General features: G+C 44.3%; 1 protein-coding gene across 1 annotated transcript in view; it reads left to right on the top strand.

The window, feature by feature from the left end:
* Nucleotides 1–26,120, top strand: part of ASCC1 (activating signal cointegrator 1 complex subunit 1) — an 82,552-nt gene extending 56,432 nt beyond the window's left edge. The window contains exons 5-9 of the mRNA XM_068110735.2: nucleotides 3,620–3,753; nucleotides 11,259–11,378; nucleotides 12,866–13,017; nucleotides 16,193–16,251; nucleotides 24,132–26,120. Of these exons, the coding sequence (XP_067966836.2) occupies nucleotides 3,620–3,753; nucleotides 11,259–11,378; nucleotides 12,866–13,017; nucleotides 16,193–16,251; nucleotides 24,132–24,263 (597 nt within the window). The 3' untranslated portion in view covers nucleotides 24,264–26,120. The remainder of the gene's footprint in view (nucleotides 1–3,619; nucleotides 3,754–11,258; nucleotides 11,379–12,865; nucleotides 13,018–16,192; nucleotides 16,252–24,131) is intronic.
* The last annotated feature ends 192 nt before the right edge of the window (nucleotides 26,121–26,312 follow it).

Raw genomic sequence — 26,312 nt, forward strand, 5'->3', positions numbered from 1 at the left:
CAGATCAGCAGGCAGGAACCTCTTCACTCTCTGCAGACCTGGACAAAAATCACAAACTGGTCAAACAAATGGAACATATCTTTCAATCCACACTCTCACTTTGTCTCCCGGAAAAGACCGTCTGGAAAACCCTCCCATATACTTTCTCAACAATCCTCTCGAAGAAGTTCTGTCACTCAAGCTTTTGGGTCTCACTATCTGCCATGATCTTTCTTGGGAAAACCACATTTCCAAGCTGGCCTCCAAAGCCAGTCCCTGTCTGGGCATCCTTTGTTGTGTGAAGTCCTTTCTTGGCACTACTGAGCTCCTCACCACATACAAAGCTTTCATCCACAGCTCAATGGAATACTGCTCTCCCCTCTGGGCTGGTGCTCCTGCCTCACACCTAGCTCGTCTTCACGCTGTTGAAATCAAAGCTTTTAGAATCATTGGTATCTCCCATGACAAAGCTGATTCTGAGGGCCTTTCTCTCTCTCTCTCACCGCAGGCCAGTTGGCGGTCTTTCTGTCTTCTACCGACTCCTCTCCGGCCTAGCTCCCCCAGCTCTGTCCATGCTCTGTCCTCATAAGATCCCTGAAAGATTAACGAGGTCCTCCAGCAACACTCTTCTGGTGAACCTGCCAAAATTAAGACTCTCTGCTCATCTTCACTCTTTCATTCATATTTTTTCCTGCCTTTGGAACAAGCTCTCACTCTCTTCAATCCCACTCCTCCCTCCGGTCTTCAAAACAGCTGTTCACCACCATCTCTTATCTTCCCCCATCCAAAACCTTGATCTTTTCTACCCCTGTTAATCCACCTCAAATCCACCTCCTTCAAATTCCGTTTTCTTTCCTGAAAGTCCTTGTAGTGTCCATCTTGTTAATCCCACGTACCCCACCCCCAGCCCTCTCCCTTCCACAGATCTCCCAAATGTCCCTGTTCTCTGCTGTTGTTATGCTTCCCTCGCTCTACCCTCTTGTCTCCCACGCCATTTATTATGTGTTCTCTGTGCTACCTCTTACACGAGCCTCGACTTTGTTATAATATACTCAAAGGCAAAAGTTATTGTGACACACAAACAACAAACAGAATCAGTGTTAAATTTTTACTGCCACGGATGAAATGTTATTACATGGAAAGACAAATGTTTCAAGGTATGGGAACGATCAACAGTCCATAAGAACAGTGCACCTGGCATATGCAAATGAGCCACAACACAAGAGGGGGTTCACAAGCAAGTTCACACAGTCAGTAGCGAGTGTGTCCACCTTGTGCATTGATGCAGGCCTGGCACCTCCGCCTCATTGAGGCCACTAAACGTCGATTAAAGTCCTTGGGAAGATCATTCCATATCCGAGGAAGGATTTGGCGGAGTTCCTGCAGCGTTTTTGGAGGATTCGGATGATGTCGTAAACGTCGCTCCATTTCATCCCAGACATGTTCAATGGGTGACAAATCAGGGGATCTTGCAGGCCAGGGTAACACATTAACATTGTTCTGATTAAGATACTGCTGTACAACTCAAGCAACGTGTGGTCTGGCGTTATTGTGTTGAAACGTCACTCTAGGGCCGTTCTGTTGCAAAAACGGTAAAGCGGCCATTTGCAAAATCTCGTCTTGGTACCTCACAGCATTCAAGTTCCCCTCAATCACAATCATTGGCGTTCTTGCTGCAGCTGTTATCCCACCCCAGATCATAACGCCCCCACCTCCAAAACGATCCCCTTCCAGAACACATGGCCTGATGTAACTTTCATCTGTGCACCTGTAGACACGTGTCCTACCGTCAGCTCGGTGAAGCTGTGCCAAATGGTGTTTCTATGGACGTTGAATCGACGAGCAACATCACGCTGCGAGGTACCAGACTGAAGCACACCTATAGCTCTCCATCTGTCATTTTCCCCAAGGCGTGGCATGTCGAACTTGTTCCAGAACGATGAATAGAGGTGTTTTTCTGACTTCTGCACTTCTTAAGACTGCATTGAGTGGAAATGATAAGCGTCTGGTTGTCTGGCCTTTTAAAGTGAACATTGCTGGCCATTTTTCTCGAATATGTCATGCTTCTTGCAAATTTCGTGCAATTCGAACAACAACTGCTTGGTTGCGTTTCTTCGACCATTTTAACACACTCTTTCTCTGGTTCAAATCCAAAAATTCATTCACAAGATTACCAATGAAAAAATTCCATGTCACAATAACTTTTGCCTCTGAGTATACAAAAACAAAGAGTCGCTTCTGCTCCAACAGTCTCAAATTCTATATAACAATACTATATAGAACCGTGCCGGCTTTGTATCGACTACAACTCCGCGGCACTGTGTTTGGTTTGCTCAATTTTTGGGCTCTTTGGTTTCCTTTTTAACTTGCTCTTTTGCATTGGACTATACCTTAAATTTTCCATCTTGATTTGCATAGATTGTTTTTCAATCCAAAATACCTTGCTATCAGCTGGTGAACACCGCTATTTTTGCACACCTGGCAAGGCTGCTTGGGAAGTTAATTGGTCACAGGCAAACTCCACAATGTTCTTTTAAAAAACCTATGCAATGCCTCATGGGAGGTTAATTGGTTTTTCGCTGTAACATTACCATGCATGTTTGCCAGCAAAAATGGCTTTTATTATTTTATTTTTTTTGGGAAATGTTAGCCAGAAATGTTTTTCTGTCACTCGAGTCCAATTTATGTTTGCATGCATGTGCAAATTGTGATGGCAACCAATTTGATTGCTCTTTGACGGTATCACACCACACAATTCTGCTTCTGGTGGGGGAGTCAAAACGCAATTCTGAGAGATGCACCACACATATTCAGCGATTTTTTTCTTTTTTCTTTTTTGTCTAGGGCAAGCACATGCTTTGGTCCACCTGGTGCCAAAATAAGCCGACTATAAATTGTGTTTACTTTGTTCAATATGGGTTCCCCTTCCATTCACAAGCTCCAGCTAGTTTTCAAATATTTTTGTGATGTGCTGCCTTCACTCGGAATAAAAGAAAAGTTCTGGCTGTTTGTAGGTCGCTATTTATTTTGGATCCTTTTTGGTTATTTTAAAGTGGTGAAGCCACTTCAATATTTAGCTATGTCCTTCCTTCCATCCGTCCATCAAAAATGAAGAAGAAGAACCCTTCTAACCCGCCGTGTTTAATTCTAAAGGGTTCTAAAGTGTAATTCTAGAGGCTTCTAAAGGGTAATTCTACTGGGTTCTAAAGGTTATTTGTAATGGGTTCTAAAGGGTAATTCCATGGGGTTATAAAGGATCATTCTGAAGGGTTTCTTTCGTTTCTGGGCTTTGCTTATTTCATATTTAAAATGCCAAACTAACCGCTTCTTTCAGACACGGGTGCAATTTCTTTTTATTTTTTGCTTGAGTGTTTATTTAATATATTCTAACCTTGCCCCTACCCTTGCCCACATCTTCCTATCAACATCCCAGTCATGGCCAGGACTGTGTGGGGTTGTCTTCATATATGTAGTAAAAAAATTTTTTTGGTGTTATTTCATTATATTGTACGAGTTTCATTTCTTTTAGTTTTGGGAAATATTGAATATGCGCATATGGGATTATCTTAATTATTTTGCTTTTTAAAATCTGTAATTGCCTCACTAATTTGTCTGGTTCATGTGTTTGTGCCTTGTACAGTGCAAAGGTGTGGACAGCACCATATTTCAAAGACCTAACCGACTGCACCTCACCCTTGGTGTTCTGACTCTGCTGAGCCCCCGTGAGATGGAGCAAGCCATCAAATGCCTGAACGCCACAGCTCCTCTTATCAGGTGTGGTACACTGATGATTGAGTAGTGGAATGGTTTTATAAGTCAAACGTGGTAGAAGTATGTATAATGATGTAAAGATGTACAGATTAGATTATGGGGTCAAGAGGTCCAAGGTTAGAGGTCCCATTAGGTAAAAATTCTGCTGCTGAGCTAACTTGTGAACCAGTGATGGGATTTTGACCAAACTTGGTAGAAGCAAAACATGTGATGCACAGATGAACTGATTAGATTTTGATGTCAAAGGTCAGAGGTCTTGTCAGGTGAAAATGTGATACTTCCGGTGAAAATGTGATACTTCCGGTGAAAATGTGATATTCCAGCTTTGGTTCCGATTTCTGCCTTTTGATTCCGCCCTTCCATTCCGACTTTTGATTTTGGCTTTGAAAAGAGATTCTGGCTTTGGACCCAGAGAATCTTCCTGCATATTTACCATGACAGCCAAGCACCATGCCTAATGTCCAACCTTGACGCATCTATCAGAAACTCCGAAAAACAAAAGTTGTGAAAAGCCCAGGGCCCGGTTGCATAAAACTCCCTTAACCTTAAGGAAACATTTTTCTAAAGGTACGCTTCAATTCCTTAGCTGAGGATTTCCTTAAGTGCTGTTGCATAAACAACTCTTAACGATAAGGATTCCCTTAAAGTTAAAGAAATCCTTTGCTGAGGATTTATAAAGGGCTGTGCAACAGCACTTGAGGAAATCCTTAGCTAAGGGAAATCCTTTCTCAACCAATAATGTGTGTCTGGCCACAATAGTGGTCGATACGTGTATGCAAATGAGTTTAAACTGACGTCAACCCAAACAACGAATCATGACCTTTATTACAATGTTTAGTACCCAGGTGACTTATGAAAGCTTGCTTCTAATTGGTGAATTGGTGGAGAGACGTTGATGGGTGGGGGTGGAGAAGCTCCCCTAACTTCAAGTGAGGGTTTAAGGAAAAACTTATGGATATTTGTATATGCAACAATCCTCAACTTAAGGATGTCCTTATGGAAGAAGTTAAGGAAATCCTCAGATTTGTCCTGAAGGATGATTTATGCAACCAGGCCCAGGTCCTGATGGAAGAGGCAAGATAGCTTTGAGAGTTTGCGCTGGAGCTTAGCACTTCTCTTTGCGAGATCATCAACTGTACCTATGAGTTGATGTGAACCTTTCCAGTGTAAACGGTCTATTGTGGTGCCCATCCTCAAAATCACAGCACCTGAACTTGACAATTTGAGGCCTGTCTCGCGAAGCCAACAGGTGCATTATAAAGGTCAGTTGTCTGGAACACTCACCACGGTAGCAGGAGTTCCACAAGGCACTCGATTAGGACCTCTTATCTTCCTAGCACTTATTAAATAATGACGCACTTGACGCATTAATTAATGAATTAATGACGCACAAGCTCCAGTCACTCGATGGAAATGTGTTGATGACTTGACTATTGCTCAGTCGCCGGGTCACATCACCGAGTGTCATTCCGGACGGACATGGTGGAATCGTTTCAGGAATGGTGTCAGCAGTCAAATATGCGAGTGAATCCAGCAAAGTGCAAACTCGTGAGTGTATGTTTTGCACGCAATCCACCTGCCCAAGATCCATTGGAAATCAACAGCATGCAGCTCCAGGACTGTGACAGCATGAAACGTCTTGGCACAATAATCCAGGAGGATCTCAAATGGAATCAACATGTTCAGTACATTGCATCCAAAGCCTCGCGCAAGATGTATGTTCTTCGTGTCCTAACCCTCTTTGGTGCCTTGAAGGATGACCTGATGACGGTGTACTTACAAGTCATACATACATGAGACCACTTCTTTAGTTCTGTTCACCGCTATGGCATTCCGCTCTGACGATACATCTGTCGAATACACTTGAACAAATTCAAAAATATGCTTTGAGGATGAAAATGTCAATAAAACCGATTCTATTTTATTCTACTTGAGAACAACTGAAGGGATTTAAATCAAACTTGGTGCAAGTATGTATAATGATGTAATAAGGTGGGCGGAGGCATATCCATCGATGTCGCGACTTGCCGTTCTAGTTAGTCTTTGATATGACTCGGTCAGGGTTCAAACTGCTCACCTGTCAGACTCGGAGCAGACGTTTGAACCATTATGTCACAGAGTCTGGTGCCACTAATATTTACTAAGTAGACAACCATTCTGCTTAATAGACAAAGGCTAGTTACAAATCTACTTTGGCCAAAATCTCTGGGATCCATTCTATATGACTGAACAAACATAGTAAAGTATGCATGTCTGTGTGTACATGGTTTAAAATCATAATCTGAACTTAAATACAATGCATTCAGAAAGTATTCAGACCCCTTCACTTTTTTCACATTTTGTTATGTTGCAGCCTTATGCTGAAATCGTTTGAATTCATTTTTTCCCTCATCAATCTACACTCAATACCCCGTAATGACAAAGAGAAAACAGGATTTTAGAAAGTTTTGCAAATTTATTAAAAAGAAAAAACAGAAATATCACATTTACATAAGTATTCAGACCCTTTCCTATGACACTTGAAATTTAGCTCAGGTGCCTCCTGAGCACCTGAGCTCAGGTTTGATTTAAACCTGAGCAAAAATAAACAAGTTTGATTTAAATCCCCCTTTTTTTTTTCTTTCCTTTTTTTAAAACAGAATCGAGGCTCGTGTAAGAGATAACACATTGAACATGAAAAGATGCACAGACACATAAAACATGCAATGAAGGGAGGGGGAGAGAGGGAAGTACACAAGCACAACAAAAGTAGAGAACCGGGACGTCAGTAGATCTGTGGAAAGGGGAGGGTTGGAGGAGGAGGGAGTGGTACATGGTATAAAGCAAATGAACACGTCTTGGAATTTGAGGAAAGAAGTTGGGGATTTAAAGAGGTGGATTTGGGGGTGTTTTAATGGGGGTAGAAAAGATCAAGGTTTTGGATAGGGGAAGATAAGAGATGGTGGCGAACAGCTGTTTTAAAGACTTGGAGGGAGGAGAGGAATTGAAGAGAGTGTGGGAGTTTGTTCCAGAGGTGGGAGAAAAGAGGAATGAAGGAGTGAAGGTGAGCAGAGAGTCTTGATTTTGGCAGTTTCACCAGAAGAGGGTTGCCTTCAGCTGTTCTCAGGTATCACATTTTTACCAGACATGACAGGTTTCACATCGATCAGTGAAGTGGTTTCAGAGGAGGTTTTTTAAATATTGGCTTTCAAGCTAATATCGCTGCCAAACCACATGGAATATTACATCAAAAATGTACACTCTCCATGTGTATGGGTAGGGGATCACGTTTGTAAAGTGTCTTGTTGATCGGATAAGGTTCATTTTTCTATCCAAGATGGCTGCCAAACCCTGTGACCCATGGCGTTATCATTTTCACACTATATGCAACAATGGTGTTGGATGACATTTTTTTAACTTCACATCGATAGGGTAAGCGGTTTCAGAGATATAATTATTTAATATTTTCCTTCAATCCAATATGGCTGCTATAGCATGTGACCAATGATGTTTTTGTGATCAACTTTTAATTGCCATGCCTAGTGTTACGGATTCGTCACTTCCGTTGTGGTGGTTTGCATCCACTGTAAATATTTCTGATTCCATGTACTATTATTGTTTTCAAAAGGTTTATTAACGCACAGGTTGTAAACCTGGTGCGTTATAGCGTTTGCCTGGGAATTTTCTGTCGCTCATTTCCGTGGCTCAAAAGTGAAGCTAGTTTCTGTCGCTCAGATGTGTAGACAGTTTCTGGCGCTCAGATGTGTAAACATGACGTCATCAAATCTATATTTATGCTGCCGGTTCTGCTGCGAACTACTTCACCATGGAAAGTACCATATGAATAATAATTTCCATGTGCCAACCTGGGCGGAATCCAAGTGGATTCACTTGACTTGTTGTTCATGAACTGTTTTCAAAAGGTAAAAAAGTTAATGTTAAAAGAAACGGGAAACCGGATCGGGAACCGGACGATGAAGAGGAAGAAGAGGAAAAAGAGGGCAGAGCGAGTGAGGGCGGGCGGAACAAGAAGGAGCCGAGCTACTTGCGGTCTGGAGTGAATATTGGCGAGCAAGAGTCACTAGCGAACTTTCGGGTTTCCGGGAAAGGGATTCCTGCGACAGAGTTGTCATCGCTGTGACGGATCAACCTGCGTGTCAGGTTTTTGGTGGTGGATTCCGAGGAGAATTATCGCCGGGCCGTTACGTCTCAAGAACGGGTCGTCGGCCATTTTGACTCGCGCAGGACTTGTGCTTCGCTCACGGTTTCGTCTCCTTTCGACCATTTTCACCGCATTCAGACGTCGATCTGGGGCGTGTGTGAGACGTGGCTCTCAGTGACGTGGCTTACTTAATTAAAATTAATTCATCCATACCCGAGGGTGTGATCTCTGTCGCCTGGAGGGCGCCTTTGGATTTCCCAGTCGCCTTGAGGGCGCCTGTGCCCCTCGTTGGCAGCGGGACTGTTCTTGCCATCCGAACGGGATTCTGGTCTCGATGGGACATTGTTCTGGCGATCGCTGGAGCACATCAACTTTGGCTTGGAGCCGGGAATAGACAAGAGACATTGGGAATGTTCTTGGTTCACTCACTTGGAGCGCAGTGAGTTATATATTACAAAACTGATGTGATTGTACAGACTTGGCATTTAATATGGAATATTTTTTTTGTGGGGGTGAACTTACTTTTCAAGATGACTTAGAACCAAAAGTTCATTGGAATTATGTTGAAGGTATTCCAGATTTTGTTAATGTGACCTTTAAAAGAAACAAAAACCACATTTGACATTTCGAAGCAAATAAATTGATCCTTGAAAGTGATGTAAACTGATTTCAAACTCAATTCACGGACAGTACTGTTAAACTTCTGTACGTTTTCCAGAAGTATCTCTTTATTTTACACATGAGTCAAAAAAAAATTCAACAAAAACAAGTTTTTTTTTTGTTTTTTTGTTTTTTTGTTTTTTTTTGTATACAAGATCGAGGCTCGTGAAAGAGCGAACATTAATCACACAGAAAGACAAACCGACACATAAAACATATAACATCGGGAGCGGTAGACAAGATGGGGAGAGAGGGGGAAGGACACAAACACAACATTTGAGAGCAGGGACCGGGAGACATCGAGAGATCTGTGGGAGGGAGAGGGCTTTGGGCGGGGCATGGGAAGGGGGGGGGGTGGGAGAGGTATAAAACATATGGACACTGCCAGGACTTCCAGGAAAGAAGTTGGAATTTCAAACAAGGTGGATCTGGGGTGAATTCGCGGGGGTAGAAAAGATCAACGTTTTGTGGGGATGAACAAAAGTTAAATCATGACTGGGAATACGGACAGTAAAATTACAGTTCAGTACTTCGTGTAACCCCCACGAGCATTCAGGGGAGCACGGACATGTCGAGGCATGCTGTTCACGAGATTTGCCAAGGTTTGGACAGGAATCGCTTGCCATGCAGTGATAATAGCCTGCTGCAATTCACGCACAGTGGTGGGCTGCTGGACCAAGTTGTCGATTTGACGCGTTAATTCTGCCCACAAGTTCTCTATCGGATTCATATCTGGGGCCATGGCAGGCCACTCCATATGCTCGACACCATGGTCAACAAGAAAGTGTTGGATCGTGCGAGCACGATGAGGCCGTGCATTGTCATCTTGGAAGACAAAGTTTCCTCGAAAGGCTGCACGAGCAAATGGAGGCAATGTTTCTTCCAGAATGGCCCTGTACTTGAACTGGTTCAGGTTTCCATTCAGAACAACCAGGTCAGTTTTGCCCCCTGCATGAAAAGCAGCCCAAACGGTCACCCCACCACCTCCAGCTTGGACTCTTGGCACTATACAATCTTCGTTGTAGGCTTCATGCACTTGTTTGCATACTCGGACGCGGCCATCTTGACGATAGACCAGAAATCTAGACTCGTCACTGAAGGTCACGTGATTCCAGTGTCCTGGCTGCCATTGACGGTGCTCTCTGGCCCATTGCAATCGGCGCTGGCTGTGTTGTCTGGTCAGGCGTGGCTTTCTCAGGGGACGCCTGGCACGATGGCCTGCTTGAACCAGTCGTTGGTTGACTAGCCTTCTGGATACAGGCACATTTGTCAGTTGCTGCCACTCATCCCTAAGCCGATTAGCTGAGTTGGTACGGCCATTGCAGACTAACCGATGCAGCTGGCGATCATCTCTCCTTGTGATTCTGCAGGGACGTCCTGGCCTCGGTATTGGAGTAGGGACACCCCTCTGAGCATTTCGTTTCAGGATCTTTGACACCTGACATTGCGTGATGCCATACTGCCAAGCAATACCACGCTGTTTCATGCCGGAATTTCGTAAAGCCACCACTCCATGACAAACAGCATTGTCAAGTTGACGGACCATCTCGAGAGGAAGCGGCAATAACTTTTGTAAACGTGCAGCAGTTGTTTTCCACTAATACACAACCAACAACCCTTATATACCCGATTGTGAAGCCAATCGTCAAATGTACCTGTCCTTACATTTTGTCACGCCACCTGTGATATTATCCTGTTATTGACTTCTTGCTGCGAAAGACAATCTTTTGTTTTTACAAACAAAAACAAACAAAACATGGTTCTTTTGACAAAGAAATCACCGAAGCATTAAAGAAACTCACCAGATTGATATACTGAGTTCAGAAAGTAAACCCAAGTCAAGAAAAAAAAAAATTCCGTATTAAATGCCAAGTCTGTACTTTTGATTACTATTATTGTTGTACCGTTATTCTTGTGTGATCTTAATACAGTATTTGTTTGTGAGTAACAATTGGGGTGGCTTCTCCATTGATCTTTGACATACAGAATAACACATTTTTCTGCCGTGACTCCTCTCGGGGCTCGGAGGTACGCCGTGACCAGGGGGTCGGGGAGGAGCACGTAACACTAGTCAATGACACGCATAAAGTTTCGAGTCAATCAATTCAGTGGTTTGGGAGAAGATGTTTTTTAAAGGTTTTAGGTTACATCCAATATGCCTGCCAAACCATGTGACCTGTGATGTCATAATTTAATATTTCAATGCAAATGGGTCATAGATTATGTGCGTGCAATTTCATATTTTTAGGCATTCAATTAAAACTTTTGTGGCTTGTATACCACTTCACTGACTATGTCATCATTGTCATGCTTTTGTTCCCCATTGGGAGTACTTGACAATGTGCCAAGTTTATAATTTTCCATTCAACGGTTTCTGAGAAATATATTTTTAATTATTTGCGTTTAACCCAAGATGACTGCCATACCACATGGCCTGTGATGTCACAGTTATAATAAAAACATTCTGCATGGGTGTAGCTCCTACCCTGAAAGTATCGCCTCAATCGGACATGTGGTTGCTGAGAAAAACGAGGTTTTAGCCCATATGGACGGACAGACAACCCGAAAACATGAGGCTTCCTTTGGGGGCGAAGGCATAAAAAGTGCAGGATAAATGAAGTGGGTACCATGTCGTGAAGTTTTTGACATCTGTTTGTAATGTAAAGACACAATAATATAATTTTATCTTGCTGTGTTTACGTTTTAGGGACATCGTTGGTGACGACCCACTGAGTGTGTCGATCTGTGGTGTGGAGTACATGAATGATGATCCTGCCATGGTGGACGTTCTGTATGGCAAGGTCCGTACTAAGGATGGCTCTGACAGGTACGGTGATGCTCTGTAGTTCAGTTTGCATTTTGACAATGCTGATTGATGCATAAATGACTTGCATCAATGATTTCAACATGGTTCTTGAAACCGAAGGTGATTCTATGATTCCAGTGTAATCCTTAATTACTTTTGAAAAGTACTTGGGGTATAGGCATATAGTAAGTATTTATTTGTCAGTGATAAAAACAAAATTTGTTTCGTATCATACAGCATACCCTCCTCTCTTTCCTATCAAATAATATGACAAAAGCCAGGCCCGTGCAGTTTATTTGTTGGTGCTAACAAGAGTGAAATCAACTCGATTTAACTTGTTCAAAGGATGACTATTTTGAGTACCAAGATGGATGAACAAAATGCAAAAAAATTATAATTTGTCAACACTACTTACTGCTAAGTTAATGCCACAAGAGCCGGAAATTTGAGCTGTGGAAGCCATCATGTTGACGAAAATGGAGCTGAACTCCAACATAGTGTGAGGTCGGCAGTTGAGCAAGAGATGGCATCGGGTATGAAGTAGAAAAGGGTAAAAGGGTAATTATTGGTATATTTGTATCTAAGAGATGTACTTAATAAAATTATGTCTGGAGCCCTCTGGTATTGAACGAGAAACTGTGACTGTGGCCCTGATTTCAGAATTGATAAATTATGCTGATGATGTATTTTGGTAAACTGTTGTTTTTGTGCATTTGCATAGTTCCGGTTATGTTTAAGGTAATTTGGGTGGATTGTAAAGAAAGAGTGAGTTTTCTATTCCAAAAAATGTGGCATGACTCATGTTTCACTGGTATTTCGTTAAATGCCAATGCTTGTTCCAATCGCTGAGAATCCTCGCTCCTTGACTCGGGTGTAGTTGCCGCCTTTTTGGGCATGGTCGCCTGACTGCACTCCGTGGGTCATCACGACCCCAGAACACGCGACAATACCTTGATCAATTTCATATCAAACAAGTTTGAGCAGAATTGTAAAACCTGAATTTTGGTTATAATTGTAGTTTTATTATTCGATTCTCTCATCTATGGAACCACCAGGTTGATCTGTCTCACTATTCCGTCCACGGCTTCAAGCAAGCAGTGCAACACTATCTCGTCATCCCCAAGTCTCACCCATGCTTTTTATTACTCCCATTAACCTTTCATAACCAAACCTTATTTGCTAGTTTCAGTGTTTCCTCCCTTCCTCTTATCCTGTTTGTTAATTCCCTTGATGTTTGTCCCACTGTCATGAGATAGTGTTGCTCTTACTCTTACCATACTCTTCTTCCATGAGCCTCGCTCCTCTAAATTTGGCCCCGTATTTGTCAACAATGGATAAATAGCCTGATTAGTGGGTTCAATAATGGGATGAATCCTCTTCCGTTTGTAACATTGCTGAAGGAAATGAAGTGTTGCACTTGATTAAGCATGCTGTATTATGTGTGATAATGCACTGAGATATGATATAAATTATGATGTTGTTTTGTTGTTGTTGTTTTACTGTTTTAGGCTGCAGCAATTGGCCAATGAATTGGTTTCCCATTTCTCCTCCATTGGGTTTTTGAAAAAAGATTTTGAGCAGGTGAAACTACACGTCACTCTACTGAATACAACATTCAGGAAGAAAGTAGCTCAGGGAGTAGGTTCGAAAACATCCAAAGGTTTGTTCCTTTTATTTTAACCATTATTTGTTGGTTTATTTGCCATTTTAACAAGCTCAACATTATCTATACCCTATGGTGGTGATATGAACAATTGATTGTAGTAAATATAAATTAGATACAAGATCGAAGCTCATGGAAGAGTGAGAAGAGACAAAATCACAGACTGGGCAAACAAGTGGAACATGTCTTTCAATCCTGACAAATCTCACACTCTTACGATGTCTCTCCGAAAAGACCGACTGGGCAACCCCTCCCATCCACTTTCTGAATAATCCTCTCCAAGAAGTTCTGTCACTCAAGCTTTTGGGTCTCACTATCTGCCATGATCTTTCCTGGGAAAACCACATTTCAAATCTGGCCTCCAAAGCCAGCCGCTGACTGGGCATCCTCCGTCGTGCGAAGTCCTTCCTTGGCACACCTGAGCTCCTCACCACATACAAGGCTTTCATCCGCAGCTCAATGGAATACTGCTCTCCCCTCTGGGCTGGTGCTCCTGCCTCACACCTAGCTCGTCTTCACGCTGTTGAAACCAAAGCATTCAGAATCATTGGAATCTCCCGCGATGAAGTTAACTCCAAGGGCCTCTCACTCACTCACCGCAGGCAGGTTGGTGGTCTTTCCGTCTTCTACCGACTCCTCTCTGGCCTTGCCCCCCCCCCCCCCCAGCTCTCTCAGGGCTCTGTCCCGCAAATATTCCTACAGGTCGCACAAGATCTGCCTGCAACCCTCTTATGGTTAAACTGCCAAAATCAAGACTCTCTGCTCACCTTCACTCCTTCATTCCTCTTTTCTCCCGCCTCTGGAACAAACTCCCTCACTCTCTTCAATCCCACTCCACCCTCCAGGTCTTTAAAACAGCTGTTCACCACCATCTCTTATCTTCCCCAATCCAAAACCTTGATCTTTTCTATCCCTGCTAATTTCACCCCAATTCCACTTTTTTGAAATACCAACTTCTGCCCTGGAAGTCCTTGGTGTCCTTGCGTTTTATACTTCTCCCACCCCCCCCCCCTTCCCACGCCTCCTCCCCCCAAGCCCTCTCCCTCCCACACATCTCCCTGCTCTTAAATGTTGTGTGCTCTCAAGTGCTTGTGTGCTTCCCCTTCTCTTGTCTTCCGCTCCCTCTTTTATATATTTTGTTTGTCTGGTTGATTTGTTTGTGAAGTAAATGTCAGCTCTTTCACGAGCCTCGATTCAGTATACAAAAAAAAAAAAAAAAGAAGAAGTTGTCAAAGGGGTAAAATGTAATGAAGTTCCAGTAAGGCCACATTTGTACACCACACAAAACAAGGGAATGAACAGGAAAATGAGAGAGAGGGGAAGGAGACAGAAGGGGAGGAAATGCAACAACCTGCAAGTTAGAAAGTTGAATTAAGTAGGATTAATGAGGGTAGAGAGGCCTGGTGTTGGCTTAACGGTTGGGGTGCTGGCTTGGGATTTTAGGGTCCTGAGTTCAAATCCCTATCGGTCGTTGAATTAACACCAGGTGGGGTTGACTCAGCCTGTCATCCTTCAGAGGTCAGCGGAATGAGTACCAGCTTACTGGGATGAATGTCCATTCGAGTATCCTGTGTAGGATTGACGCCCCGACCAGAATTGTGCCCAATAGTCAAGAAACTGCTACGGTAGCCACATGCATCTGATGATGCAGGAGTGGTCATCATCATCATCATGATCATCAATGAGGGTAGAGAAGATCATGGGTAGGGATTGGGGGGGTGTGACATGAGGTGGTGGTGCACTGCCTGCTTGAAGCCTTGGAGGAAAGAGTGGAAAGAGCTGCCTCTGGAAGGTGGTTCCGTAGACGGGAGAAAAGAGGAACAAAAGTAAACGGATGCAGTAATCTTGGATTTTTAAAAGTTTATTCCAGGAGGGTTAATGGAAGAATGCATTAGACTTACTCAACCGGGAGAGTCAGTAAAAAGCAGAGACGTTAAAAAGCAGAGGCCTCTGAGGTCATTTCTTTGCCAAGGAGAGGTCATTTGTGTAGTTGCATTGTCTTGGCACCTCAACTAATAAACTACAGAAAAACTGTTGCTCAACTATATGATCTTTGCTATATGATCCTTCCACAGTGTGACCACGGCTACCTCTCCCCCTCCCCCACCCTCTCCTCTCCCCACCCCACCCCATTCCATTGCCTGCCCCCTCATCATACCCCGTGCCCCACAAACCCTTACTTCAATAGGAAAGGGAATCCCAATCTCAAGTTCAAATCCCATGTACAGTTTATTTTTCTATTGTACACCTGTGTGCTCGTAATGCATATAAAAGTATGCGGATGTCTCCCAATATCCTTGTCCTCCCAGTGATGTATGTATTCGTACAATATCTTCCATAAGCTTTGGAACACTGTAGGAAATAATAAAATAAAAACAAGATGTTTTTCTCAACCACATTGAGCCAATTGCCTTCTTAACTCTTTTTATACTGATCAGAATTACTTTCAGGTCAAACTATACTTTTTCAACATGTACGGCATCACTGTACATCGACATTAATTACAAGGACATTAAGAGGCAATGGACAAACACAAACGGTTGATGGGATTTGAGCCTGGGTTCCCCGCATCAGGAATCAGAGCTTCAAATGGGAAAGCTAAAAACAGACCAACCAATCCGAAATCCAATCTTTCTTTTCTTCTTTCCACCACTTGTCCCATCCATCTCCAATATAATGCCAAGATTTTCCATCCCAATTCGTGTGTGTGTGTGTGTGTGTGTGTGTGTGTGTGTGTGTGTGTGTGTGTGTGTGTGTGTGTGTGTGTGTGTGTGTGTGTGTGTGTGTGTGTCAGCCACAAAACACGGTGCACGCTTGTGTATTCAACGGATGTTTCATCGTTTGCTGGATGCAGCAGGGATTGTGCCTTAAACCTGCTATTTCCATGTACATGCGAACGCGGTCCCATAAATCGATGATCGGTTAAAATGTCAGAGATGTCCTTGCATGTTTCCTAATGATGTCCTTGCATCTATTTAAATCCAAATTGTGCAAAGGAGTTAATGTTTCGGGAACCCAAATCGGAAAGATGACGTAACAATAATTTCATCATATATTTTTATTCATTTATTTATTTATTTTTAATTATAAGATACATCCGCTTGAACATAATTCTGATCAATATGCTTCGCTCTTTGTTTTGCATTTCGCCAAAAATTCCATGCTTCACTAGTGGAAGAGAGACATTGCTTTAAAGATCGGGAATCTTTTGATGCTCGTCAAATCCTTAAGGTAAGAAAGACATTGCTTTGGAGCTGTTCCTCTTTGAGACCATCTACATATTTATCGCATATGTAAAAATGGTGACGTTCACGATCCTCAAATGTTAACCCTAACCCAACCCCTCAGCCCCACTTCCATTTACTTTGTTTTCAATTGTACTTCTTGTTTCCTTCTCCCTCTGTTATTTGCATATGTTGGGAATCGGACATCTGCGCAAAGCAAGATATGAACAGACTTTAACAACTGCATGCATCTGTAGAGATTGTGATTCTTCTTTCTTTTAAGTGATTCTTCACCATTGAGGGATGAGGCTAAACATGATATATATCATGATAAACGACAGATTTGGACGAAACTTTGTGGACAGGTTAGGTGTGTGACGAGGACAAATTGATGAGATTTTGCTGAAGATACGGATGAGGATACGATTTTTTAAATAGTGATTCTTCAACATTGAGTGATAGGGCTAAAACTATATGTAGTACAATACCTCAAAAGGTTGTGGAAGGATTATGACAAAACTTGGTGGATGAGTTGGGGAGATGATGAGAACAAGCCGATTAGATACTGGTTCAGGTCCGGATCCAGATCCGGCCTATCAGTGGGATACAAAATGTAAACTGTTCAGCCTGGCGGAGGTATGCGCGTGCTCTAACGAGTGCCCTTCTAGTTAGACATTGTGTAGGTCCAGAGCTCCTTGTTGCTTGTGTTACGGATCCCGGATTTAGGTGAATTACTATTCATGTCATTGCTTATTAATGTTTATTCTATTAAAGGTTGTTGTGGTTAAAGGGTTAGAGAGGTTCCGGATAACAGGAGACCGGAAACGGGATAGTGAACCGGAAGAAGAAAAAGACACAAGGTCTGGGAGAAGCGGCCATCTTCTTCTCATCGCCCAGCTCCGACGCGAGCGGTGTCGATATTGAGCAGCATGGGGAACGCTGCGTTTGAAAGCCCGTCTGGCGAGAGGAGTTACCGGTGCGGGATAATTACCGGTTACACGTCAAGTTGTCGTGGGTTCGTGCACGGAACCAAGCGTCCGGCACAGTTCGCCTCCACGTCTACGAGGACGCGTATGGGTCGCACCTTGGGCCTCGCGCGCTTTGCGAGCCGCGCTTTGCTGTGCCCGCTTTGCTTTACAAGGAGGTGTGCGCTGCAACAGCTGTTCCCGGTACGTGACGTGCACGTTTGGAGCACGTCAGCCAGGGGTCCGTTCAACCGCCCGTGTGCGGAGAAGTCGACCTTCACCCTGGTCTGGAGGGGCCCGGAGACATTGTGAGGGACCGTGACTATTGAGGGGTCATGAGTGGGGAAAGGGGGGAAAATATGAGATGGCCATCTGAGTAATATTGTTGATTGATTGTTGAGTGTGGTTGATTGATTGGGAATATATAATCCATTAATCCGGATCCTTGGTGTGGGGGTTTCTTATTGACTTGAATTGTTGTGTCTTTCATATTGATTGCGTTACGAAAGCGTCTAAATCAGAGATCTTTCTGGCGGGGTCCTCCCACGGTCCGGGGGTCACCAAGACCAGGTAGTTACCGGGAGGACCACGTAACAGAATTGGGGGCTCGTCCAATTGAATTCCGGGATCTAAAATTGTATAACATAATAAAATAATAATTTTTATTTATTAAAATTTATTAATTAATTATTATTTGGTAAATTTTTGAGAAATTGTGGTAACGTCTTGGGTGAAGGTTAACAGGTGTTAACGATAGTCACCATGGCGTTTGTTGCACAGAACTTTGCGGTAACACCTAGTGAGGCACAGTTCCGAGCGTTACTAAAAGCGGACCTCTTGAAATTGGCCAAACATTTTAACTTGGAGGTCCGAACTAATTTGAGGAAGGCAGAGTTGCAGACCGTGGTGATACAATCTATGGTGGGATTAGGAACATGGGACGAGTTAGCCTGGCAGTGGCTACCCGAAGAACCAGAAGCCGTTGAGCTCCGGAAACTGGAGTTGCAATTACGGAGCCAGGAATGGATCAAAGAAGAGGAAAGGAAAGCAGAAAAGGAAAGAGCAGAAGAAGAAAGGAAAGCAGAAGAGAGGAGAGAAGAGAAACGAGCAGAGGAAAGGAGAGTGGAACGAGAACTCCAGGAAAGGTTAGCAGAAGAAGAAAGGAAAGCAGAAAAGGAAAGAGCAGTAGAAGAAAGGAAAGCAGAAGAGAGGAGAGAAGAGAAACCAGCAGAGGAAAGGAGAGTGGAATGAGAACTCCAGGAAAGGTTAGAAGGGAGAAAAGCAGAGGAGAGGAGAGCTGCCAGGGAACTTGAAGCAGAGGAGAGAAAAGCCGAAAGGGAGTTGAAGGAACGTGATCTGGCGCTTCAGCAAGAGATTAAATTCAAGGAGCTGGATTTAATGAGAGAACGGGGAGAGGTACCACCCTTGCTGACGGGGTCGACACCTAGCCAGAACACCTGGGATGTGGGCAGACATGTGAGGCTGGTTCCACCCTTCAGTGAAAAGGAAGTCGCTAAATTTTTTCCACACTTTGAGAAGGTGGCTCGACCGTTAAACTGGCCGTAGGAGGCCTGGACCATACTAGTGCAAAGTGTGCTGGTGGGTAAAGCTCAAGATATTTATTCGGCGCTACCAATGGACCAATGTGCAGATTATGAGGTATTGAAGAAGCACATTCTCAAAGCCTATGAGTTGGTTCCTGAAGCTTACCGGCAAAAATTCAGGAATGCCAGGAAGAGGGAGAGTGAGACCCATGTGGAGTTTGCCAGAGTGAAAGAAAACATGTTTGATCGGTGGTGTGAGTCAAAAGGAGTCAGGAAAGACTTCGAAGCATTGCGTGACTTGATCCTGGTGGAGGAATTTCAACAGTGTGTCCACGAGGACATCAAAGTGTACCTGCAGGAAAAGAAAGTACCAAAGTTGTGGGACGCAGCCACCATGGCAGATGATTATGCCTTAACACACCGGATAGGGGTCCACAAACCTAACTCCTCGCCTAGACTTCAGCAGGGGAGTTATGGAACACCCGGTGCGGAGAATGACAATACATGGCGGCGGCCTCGATGATTATGGAGACAACTCTGATACCACAACTGGTAGAAATCAGAGGGCTATGGGCCCAAGACAAACTTATTTTCCAGGGGGCTCAAGGCCGACCCCGAGGTTCTTCTCCGGGCCTACTTGTGCTTTTTGCCATAAAACTGGACACTTGATGTCCCAATGTTACCTCAGGAAAAGGGAGAACCCGGAACGGAATCAGTCTAGTGCGACTCCGAATGCACTGGCAAGTGTGAGAAATCATTCTTGGAGAGCAGAGCCTGGTGAAGATTCCCCTGTCAAAGGTACGGCGTCCCGGGAAAACCTTGTTCATGAGGGCTACAAACCTTTCATTTCAGAGGGGTTCGTGTCGCTGGATGGCGACCCGAGTAACCAGAAGCCAGTTAGGGTATTGAGGGACACAGGAGCCCACCAATCGTTGATGCTGGAGGGCATTTTGCCATTGTCAGAGAAGACGGCAACTGGGGTTAGTGTGCTTTTACAGGGGGTCGGGGGCTATGTTAAAGCTCCGCTTCATGTCATCCAGTTGAGTTCTGATTTGGTATCAGGGCCGGTCACCGTAGGCTTACAAGCCACCCTTCCTGTGGAGGGAATCTCTTATTATCGGGAATGATTTGGCCGGGGGTCGAGTTTCTGGTAACCCAATGTTGGTGGAAAAGCCCAGTAAGGAAAATAACACCACTCGGTTAGAGATGGAGATTCCGGGTATCTTTCCATCCTGTGCAGTGACTCGGGCTATGGGTAGAAAGCATTCGGAAGAGAAGGAGGAAGAAAGAGAGGGGGAGTTGGAACCCTTAGAGGTACGGGAAGACAACTCGGAAAGGGGAAATAACCAGGGGAGTGATGTGATACCCAGGGATTTCGAGAAACGGTAGCGTCTGGAACAAAAGGGGACGTGGAGGGTCCGTCGGAGACCGCGGGGAACGAAGTTGAGCAAACCGCGCTGGTCCGAAGGAGACTGGTGGAAGAGCAACACGAAGACTTGGAGATCCAGAGTTTAATTGAGAAAGCCGTTATGGAAGAAGAGGCTACGAAGATACCTGTGGGGTATTTCATGAAGGGGGAAACCCTAATGAGGAAATGGAGGCCACCGGAGGTGCCCGCAGACGATGAGTGGAAAGTTCACTATCAGATTGTGGTGCCACCGCTGTACCGGAAGGAGATATTGAGTTTGGCACATGAGACCCCTTGGGCCGGGCACTTGGGAGTGAACAAGACCTGTGACAGGATATTGGTACATTTTTTTCTGGCCGGGATTGCGACGGGATGTGGCGGACTTCTGCAAGTCCTGCCATTCTTGTCAGCTGGTGGGAAAGCCGAATCAAAAAATCCCATCCGCCCCTTTAAAGCCAATTCCAGCTTTTGAAGAGCCATTCAGCCGAGTCATTGTGGACTGTGTGGGCCCTTTACCCAAAACCAAAGCTGGACATCAATACTTACTGACCATCATGTGCGCATCCACCAGGTTCCCGGAGGCAGTGCCTCTGAGGAAAATCACGGCGGCAGTTATTGCAAAGGCCTTGATTAAATTTTTCACTTTGGTTGGTCTACCTAAGGTCATCCAATCTGATCAGGGTTCCAATTTCATGTCCACGCTTTTCCAGCAAGTGGTACACCTGTTGGGGGTGGAACAAGTAAGATCCAGCGCGTACCATCCCGAGAGCCAAGGGGCCCTGGAAAGGTTTCACCAGACTTTAAAGAATATGATCTGAACGTATTGTTTTGAATGTGCCAAGGATTGGGATGAAGGGATACCCCTATTGTTGTTTGCTGCGAGGGAGTCCGTGCAGGATTCCTTGGGATTCAGTCCGTTTGAACTTGTGTTTGGACACGCAGTGCGAGGACCGTTGAAATTGGTGAAAGAACAGTGGTTACTACAGGAGTCCCAGACACCGATGGTGGAGTATGTGTCCACAGTGAAACACCGATTGGCAAAGGCTTGTGATGTGGCACGACGGAACTTGAGAATGGCCCAGGGGAAAATTAAGGAGAGACATGACAAGACCTCGCAGATAAGGAATTTCAGTCCTCAGGACCGGGTGCTAGTATTGCTTCCCGTTCCAGGTCAGCCCCTCCAGGCTAGATATTTCGGTCCTTATGCAGTTGAGGAGAGGGTGAATGAGACAGACTACGTGGTGATCACTCCCGACCGATGGAAAAAGCGACAGTTGTGTCAACCGACTGAAGAAATATCATGAGAGGGAACCGGTGGAAGACATAGTTCCTGTCTCACCTGTCGTACCGGTGAAAATGGACGGAGACGCCGGTGTGAAGTTTGATAACTTGGATGACCAGGCCTGCCCCAAATTGACGAACACCGAAGTGTTGAGTCATTTGAATGAGAAGTTAGGTCATTTGACAAGGGAACAGCAAGGACAACTGTCCAGCCTAATTTTCGAATTTAAACATTTGTTCACAGATGTACCTGGTCGTACGGACTTAGTATATCATGATATCGAGGTGGGGGAGGCCACTCCGGTGAAACAACACCCCTATCGGATGAACCCAGTGAAGATGGAGTATCTTCGGAAGGAGATGCAATATATGTTGGACAATGACATCATCGAACCAAGCAACAGTGAATGGAGCTCCCCATGTGTGTTGGTTCCGAAACCCGATGGCAGCTTTCGGTGTTGTACAGATTTAAAACGGGTGAATGCAGTGACCAAGACCGACTCCTATCCCCTCCCGAGGATTGACGACTGTATTGATCGAATAGGCCCAGCTAAATTTGTTACCAAATTTGACTTGCTGAAAGGGTATTGGCAGATTCCTTTTACCGATAGAGCCAAAGAAATCTCAGCTTTGGTCACTCCGAATGGGTTATATCAGTACAAGGTCCTCCCCTTTGGATTGAAGAACGGGCCGGCTACATTTCAACGACTGATTAATAGGCTCATTGCAGACCTGGAGGGGGTGGAGGCATATCTGGATGATGTAATCATCCACACCATGACCATGGAAGACAACCTTAAGCAAATCCATGCATTTTTTCAGACGATGTCCGAGGCAGGGCTGACCATCAACTTAGCCAAGAGTGAGTTTGTAAGAGCACAGGTAGTGTTCCTCGGCCATGTAGTAGGGCAGGGTCAGGTACAACCAGTGACCGCCAAGGTGGAAGCTATCGATCGCTTCCAAGTCCCAAAGGGGAAGAAAGAGCTGATGAGATTCTTAGGTATGGCGGGGTGGTACCGGCGGTTCTGTAAGAATTTTTCGGATGTGGTAGCCCCTTTAACGAGTTTGTTGAGAAAGGAGACCCCATTCGTTTGGGATGGCAAATGTCAGGCGGCCTTTGCCCACGTCAAAGCGATACTAATGAGCTCTCCGGTCCTAACCGCTCCGGACTTTCAAGCACCTTTCAAGTTGGCCGTAGATGCCAGCGATGTGGGGGCTGGAGCAGTCCTGTTACAGGAAGATGAGGATGGAGTGGACCACCCCGTGTGCTGCTACTCCAAAAAGTTCAATAAACATCAGGCAAATTATGCCACCGTGGAGAAAGAGACCCTTGCTCTCCTGCTAGGACTTCAACATTATGAGGTGTATTTAGGAATCACGTCCTTTCCCATAAAGGTCTTTACGGATCACAACCCCATAACCTTCATTCAAAGAATGAAAAATAAAAATCAGAGGTTGATGAGATGGAGTTTGGCTTTGCAGGGGTTCAACTTGGAAATTGAACATGTAAGGGGCCGGGACAATGTCGTGGCGGACGCTTTGTCCAGAGTGAATTAATCGGGGGGTTTTGGTGAAATTTTGTTGCTTTATTTTTGAGATGTGATAATTGTGCCTGGGGGAACTGATGATTTGGGGTGTGAGATATCTTGTTTGTTTATCAAAGTTGGCCTGCAAAGAAAGTTTTCGCGGTGTTCAAACTTTCTTTCTTGAAGGGGGGGAGTGTTACGGATCCCGGATTTAGGTGAATTACTATTCATGTCATTGCTTATTAATATTTATTCTATTAAAGGTTGTTGTGGTTAAAGGGTTAGAGAGGCTCCGGATAACAGGAGACCGGAAACGGGATAGTGAACCGGAAGAAGAAAAAGACACAAGGTCCGGGAGAAGCTGCCATCTTATTCTCATCGCCCAGCTCCGACGCGAGCGGTGTCGATATTGAGCAGCGTGGGGAACGCTGCGTTTGAAAGCCCGTCTGGCGAGAGGAGTTACCGGTGCGGGGTAATTACCGGTTACACGTCAAGTTGCCGTGGGTTCGTGCACGGAACCAAGCGTCCGGCACAGTTTGCCTCCACGTCTACAAGGACGCGTATGGGTCGCACCTTGGGGCTCGCGCGCTTTGCGAGCCGTGCTTTGCTGTGCCCGCTTTGCTTTACAAGGAGGTGTGCGCTGCAACAGCTGTTCCCGGTACGTGACGTGCACGTTTGGAGCACGTCAGCCAGGGGTCCGTTCAACCGCCCGTGTGCGGAGAAGTCGACCTTCACCCTGGTCTGGAGGGGCCCAGAGACATTGTGAGGAACCGTGACTATTGAGGGGTTGTGAGTGGGGAAAGGGGGGAAAATATGAGATGGCCATCTGAGTAATATTGTTGATTGATTGTTGAGTGTGGTTGATTGATTGGGAATATATAATCCATTAATCTGGATCCTTGGTGTGGGGGTTTCTTATTGACTTGAATTGTTGTGTCTTTCATATTGATTGCGTTACGAAAGCGTCTAAATCAGAGATCTTTCTGGCGGGGTCCTCCCACGGTCCGGGGGTCACCAAGACCAGGTAGTTACCGGGAGGACCACGTAACACTTGGCATTTATTTTGTGAACGAATGTAAATATGTGATTGCTCGGCAGTATTTATTGCACATAGATAATGACAGATTTTATTTATTTATTTATTTTCTCTCTGGTGTTAACAGCTGTATGCAGAACATCCCTTTGACGAGGTGGTGCTGAATGAGGTTCACATATCCGAGCGACACACAGCATCTGCTGATGGATATTATACCTGCACTGCATCTGTTCCTCTTCTGGAGCCACAAACAGAATGACGAGCAACGCTAGCACAGCTGTAATCTGCCAATCTAAATGTAAAGCACCACCACCACCACCACCACCACCAGTGAAGATCAACGATGTGGGCCTATTTTTATGTGCAACCTCGGTGATCATTTCGTCTCAGGAGGATAAATCGCTCAGAAATGTGCAATTGGATTCCTGAAGCATATCGTTTCTTCTCTTTTCTTTGTCATTTCGAACGAGATTCGATTACGAATTTGATTTGTTCTGCTGCTTGGATCATTACCAAGGCACAGCTCTGGTGCTGATGCCCCTGCACTTTGGGGCAGGAATTTGTAATTTTTCCAGTATACCAACATACGATGCTCGACTTATTTGATACACACTTGGATAAATCATGTCCACCCGGAATCGATGCTGGCAGACAGGTGCCGAACTTAACATCCGTCTGAGGCATCGACACAGCAACGTGTTGCCTATAAAGTACCAATTCAACAATTTATAGTCAGGTTGAGAATATAACCCAGACTAGGCGGATCAAAGGTATGTGCGCAAACTCTGCACCATCCTGTTGGATACCTGACTCTCCCTTTCTCACAAGTCGACCTGTTTCCTTTGGCCCTCATTGCCCAAGGTCTTTAACTGTTATTTGTTTCTATGTAATCTTGATCAGTGTTAGCTTTTCTGTACAATCTTGTCCTGTATTATCTATTTAAGACAATGTTTTGTTTAAAAGGCTTTGTACATTTAGTCATTACCTCCACCACCAAAGGTGGATGGAGGTTATGTTTTCACCCCTGTATGTTTCTGTGTGAACAAAATATCTCAAAGTTGTGGACAGATTCAGATGAAATTTGGCAGAGTTGTAGCGTATATGACAAGAGCGAAATGATTAGATTTTGGTGAAGATCCGGATTCGGATCTGGGTACTAGAATTTTTTTTAGTGATTCTTCACCATTGGGAGATAGCGCCAAAAACGACACATGGCAGGATATCTCAAAAGGTTGTGGACAGATTTGGACGAGACTTGGTGGGCCGGTTGGGTGTCTGACAAGGAAGATTCGATTCGATTTTGGTGAAGATATGAATCTGGATTCGGATATGAGAATTATTTAATTTATTAAATGATTCCTCACCATTGGAAGATCGGGCCAAAAACGATACATAGCAGAATATCTCAAAAAGTTATGGATGGATTTGGACGAAACTTGTTGGACAGGTTGAGTGTCTGACAAGGAAGAATCGATTCAATTTTGGTGAAGGTCTGGATCCAGATCCAGCTAGTAGAATTTTTAAAGTGATTATTCACCATTGAGTGATATGGCCAACCAGGCGGAGGTGTGCTCTCTACTGAGCGCCGTTCTAGTTGAACCTATTTTCCTTTTGGATGAGAATATTAATTTTATTATCCGCTGGGTGTCTCAAATATGTAGAGGAAATTTGCCATTTTCATTTCATCTTTATTTGGCTTTATCATTTAATCTTATCGACTTTTAATCGATAAATTATGAAATTTTCAACACAGGAGCTTCTACTCATGGAGAGTTTCTTAATAATTGTGACATCATAGGTCATGTGGCAGGGCAGCCATGTTGGAAAAAAGGAAAAAAATTGGACCTCTTTTTCTCTGAAACCGCTCAACAGAAAAAATTCTACTTTGCACATGTCAAGTACTCCCCATGGGGAATAAGTCTTGATAGCAATGATGTCATCAGTGAAGTGGTATGCCAGCCATAATTGGATGCGTCTAAATTCTTTTCTGATCAATACATTAATTATTGTGGGTGAACTCCAGAGAAATTGGTTGAGAGAATTAAATTGATGACGTCATCGGTCACGTGATTTGACAGTTTTTGCATATTGTTGAAGAATAAAACTTAAAATTTTATCTTCTGCACAACTACTTTCTAGATCATTGGAATATTGGATGATAATTTTAAATCTCATAGGTCACATGGTCTGGCAGCCATTTTGGATTTAAGTTAAAACCTTTAAAAATCATCTTTCAAATGGCTGAACAAAAGTATATCATTAACTACCCATGGGGATAGAAGGGTAATAATTAAAACGTCATCGGTCA

Source organism: Myxine glutinosa, chromosome 3, assembly GCF_964187855.1.
Source record: "Myxine glutinosa chromosome 3, kmMyxGlut1.1, whole genome shotgun sequence".
Taxonomy (NCBI): Eukaryota; Metazoa; Chordata; class Myxini; order Myxiniformes; family Myxinidae; genus Myxine; species Myxine glutinosa.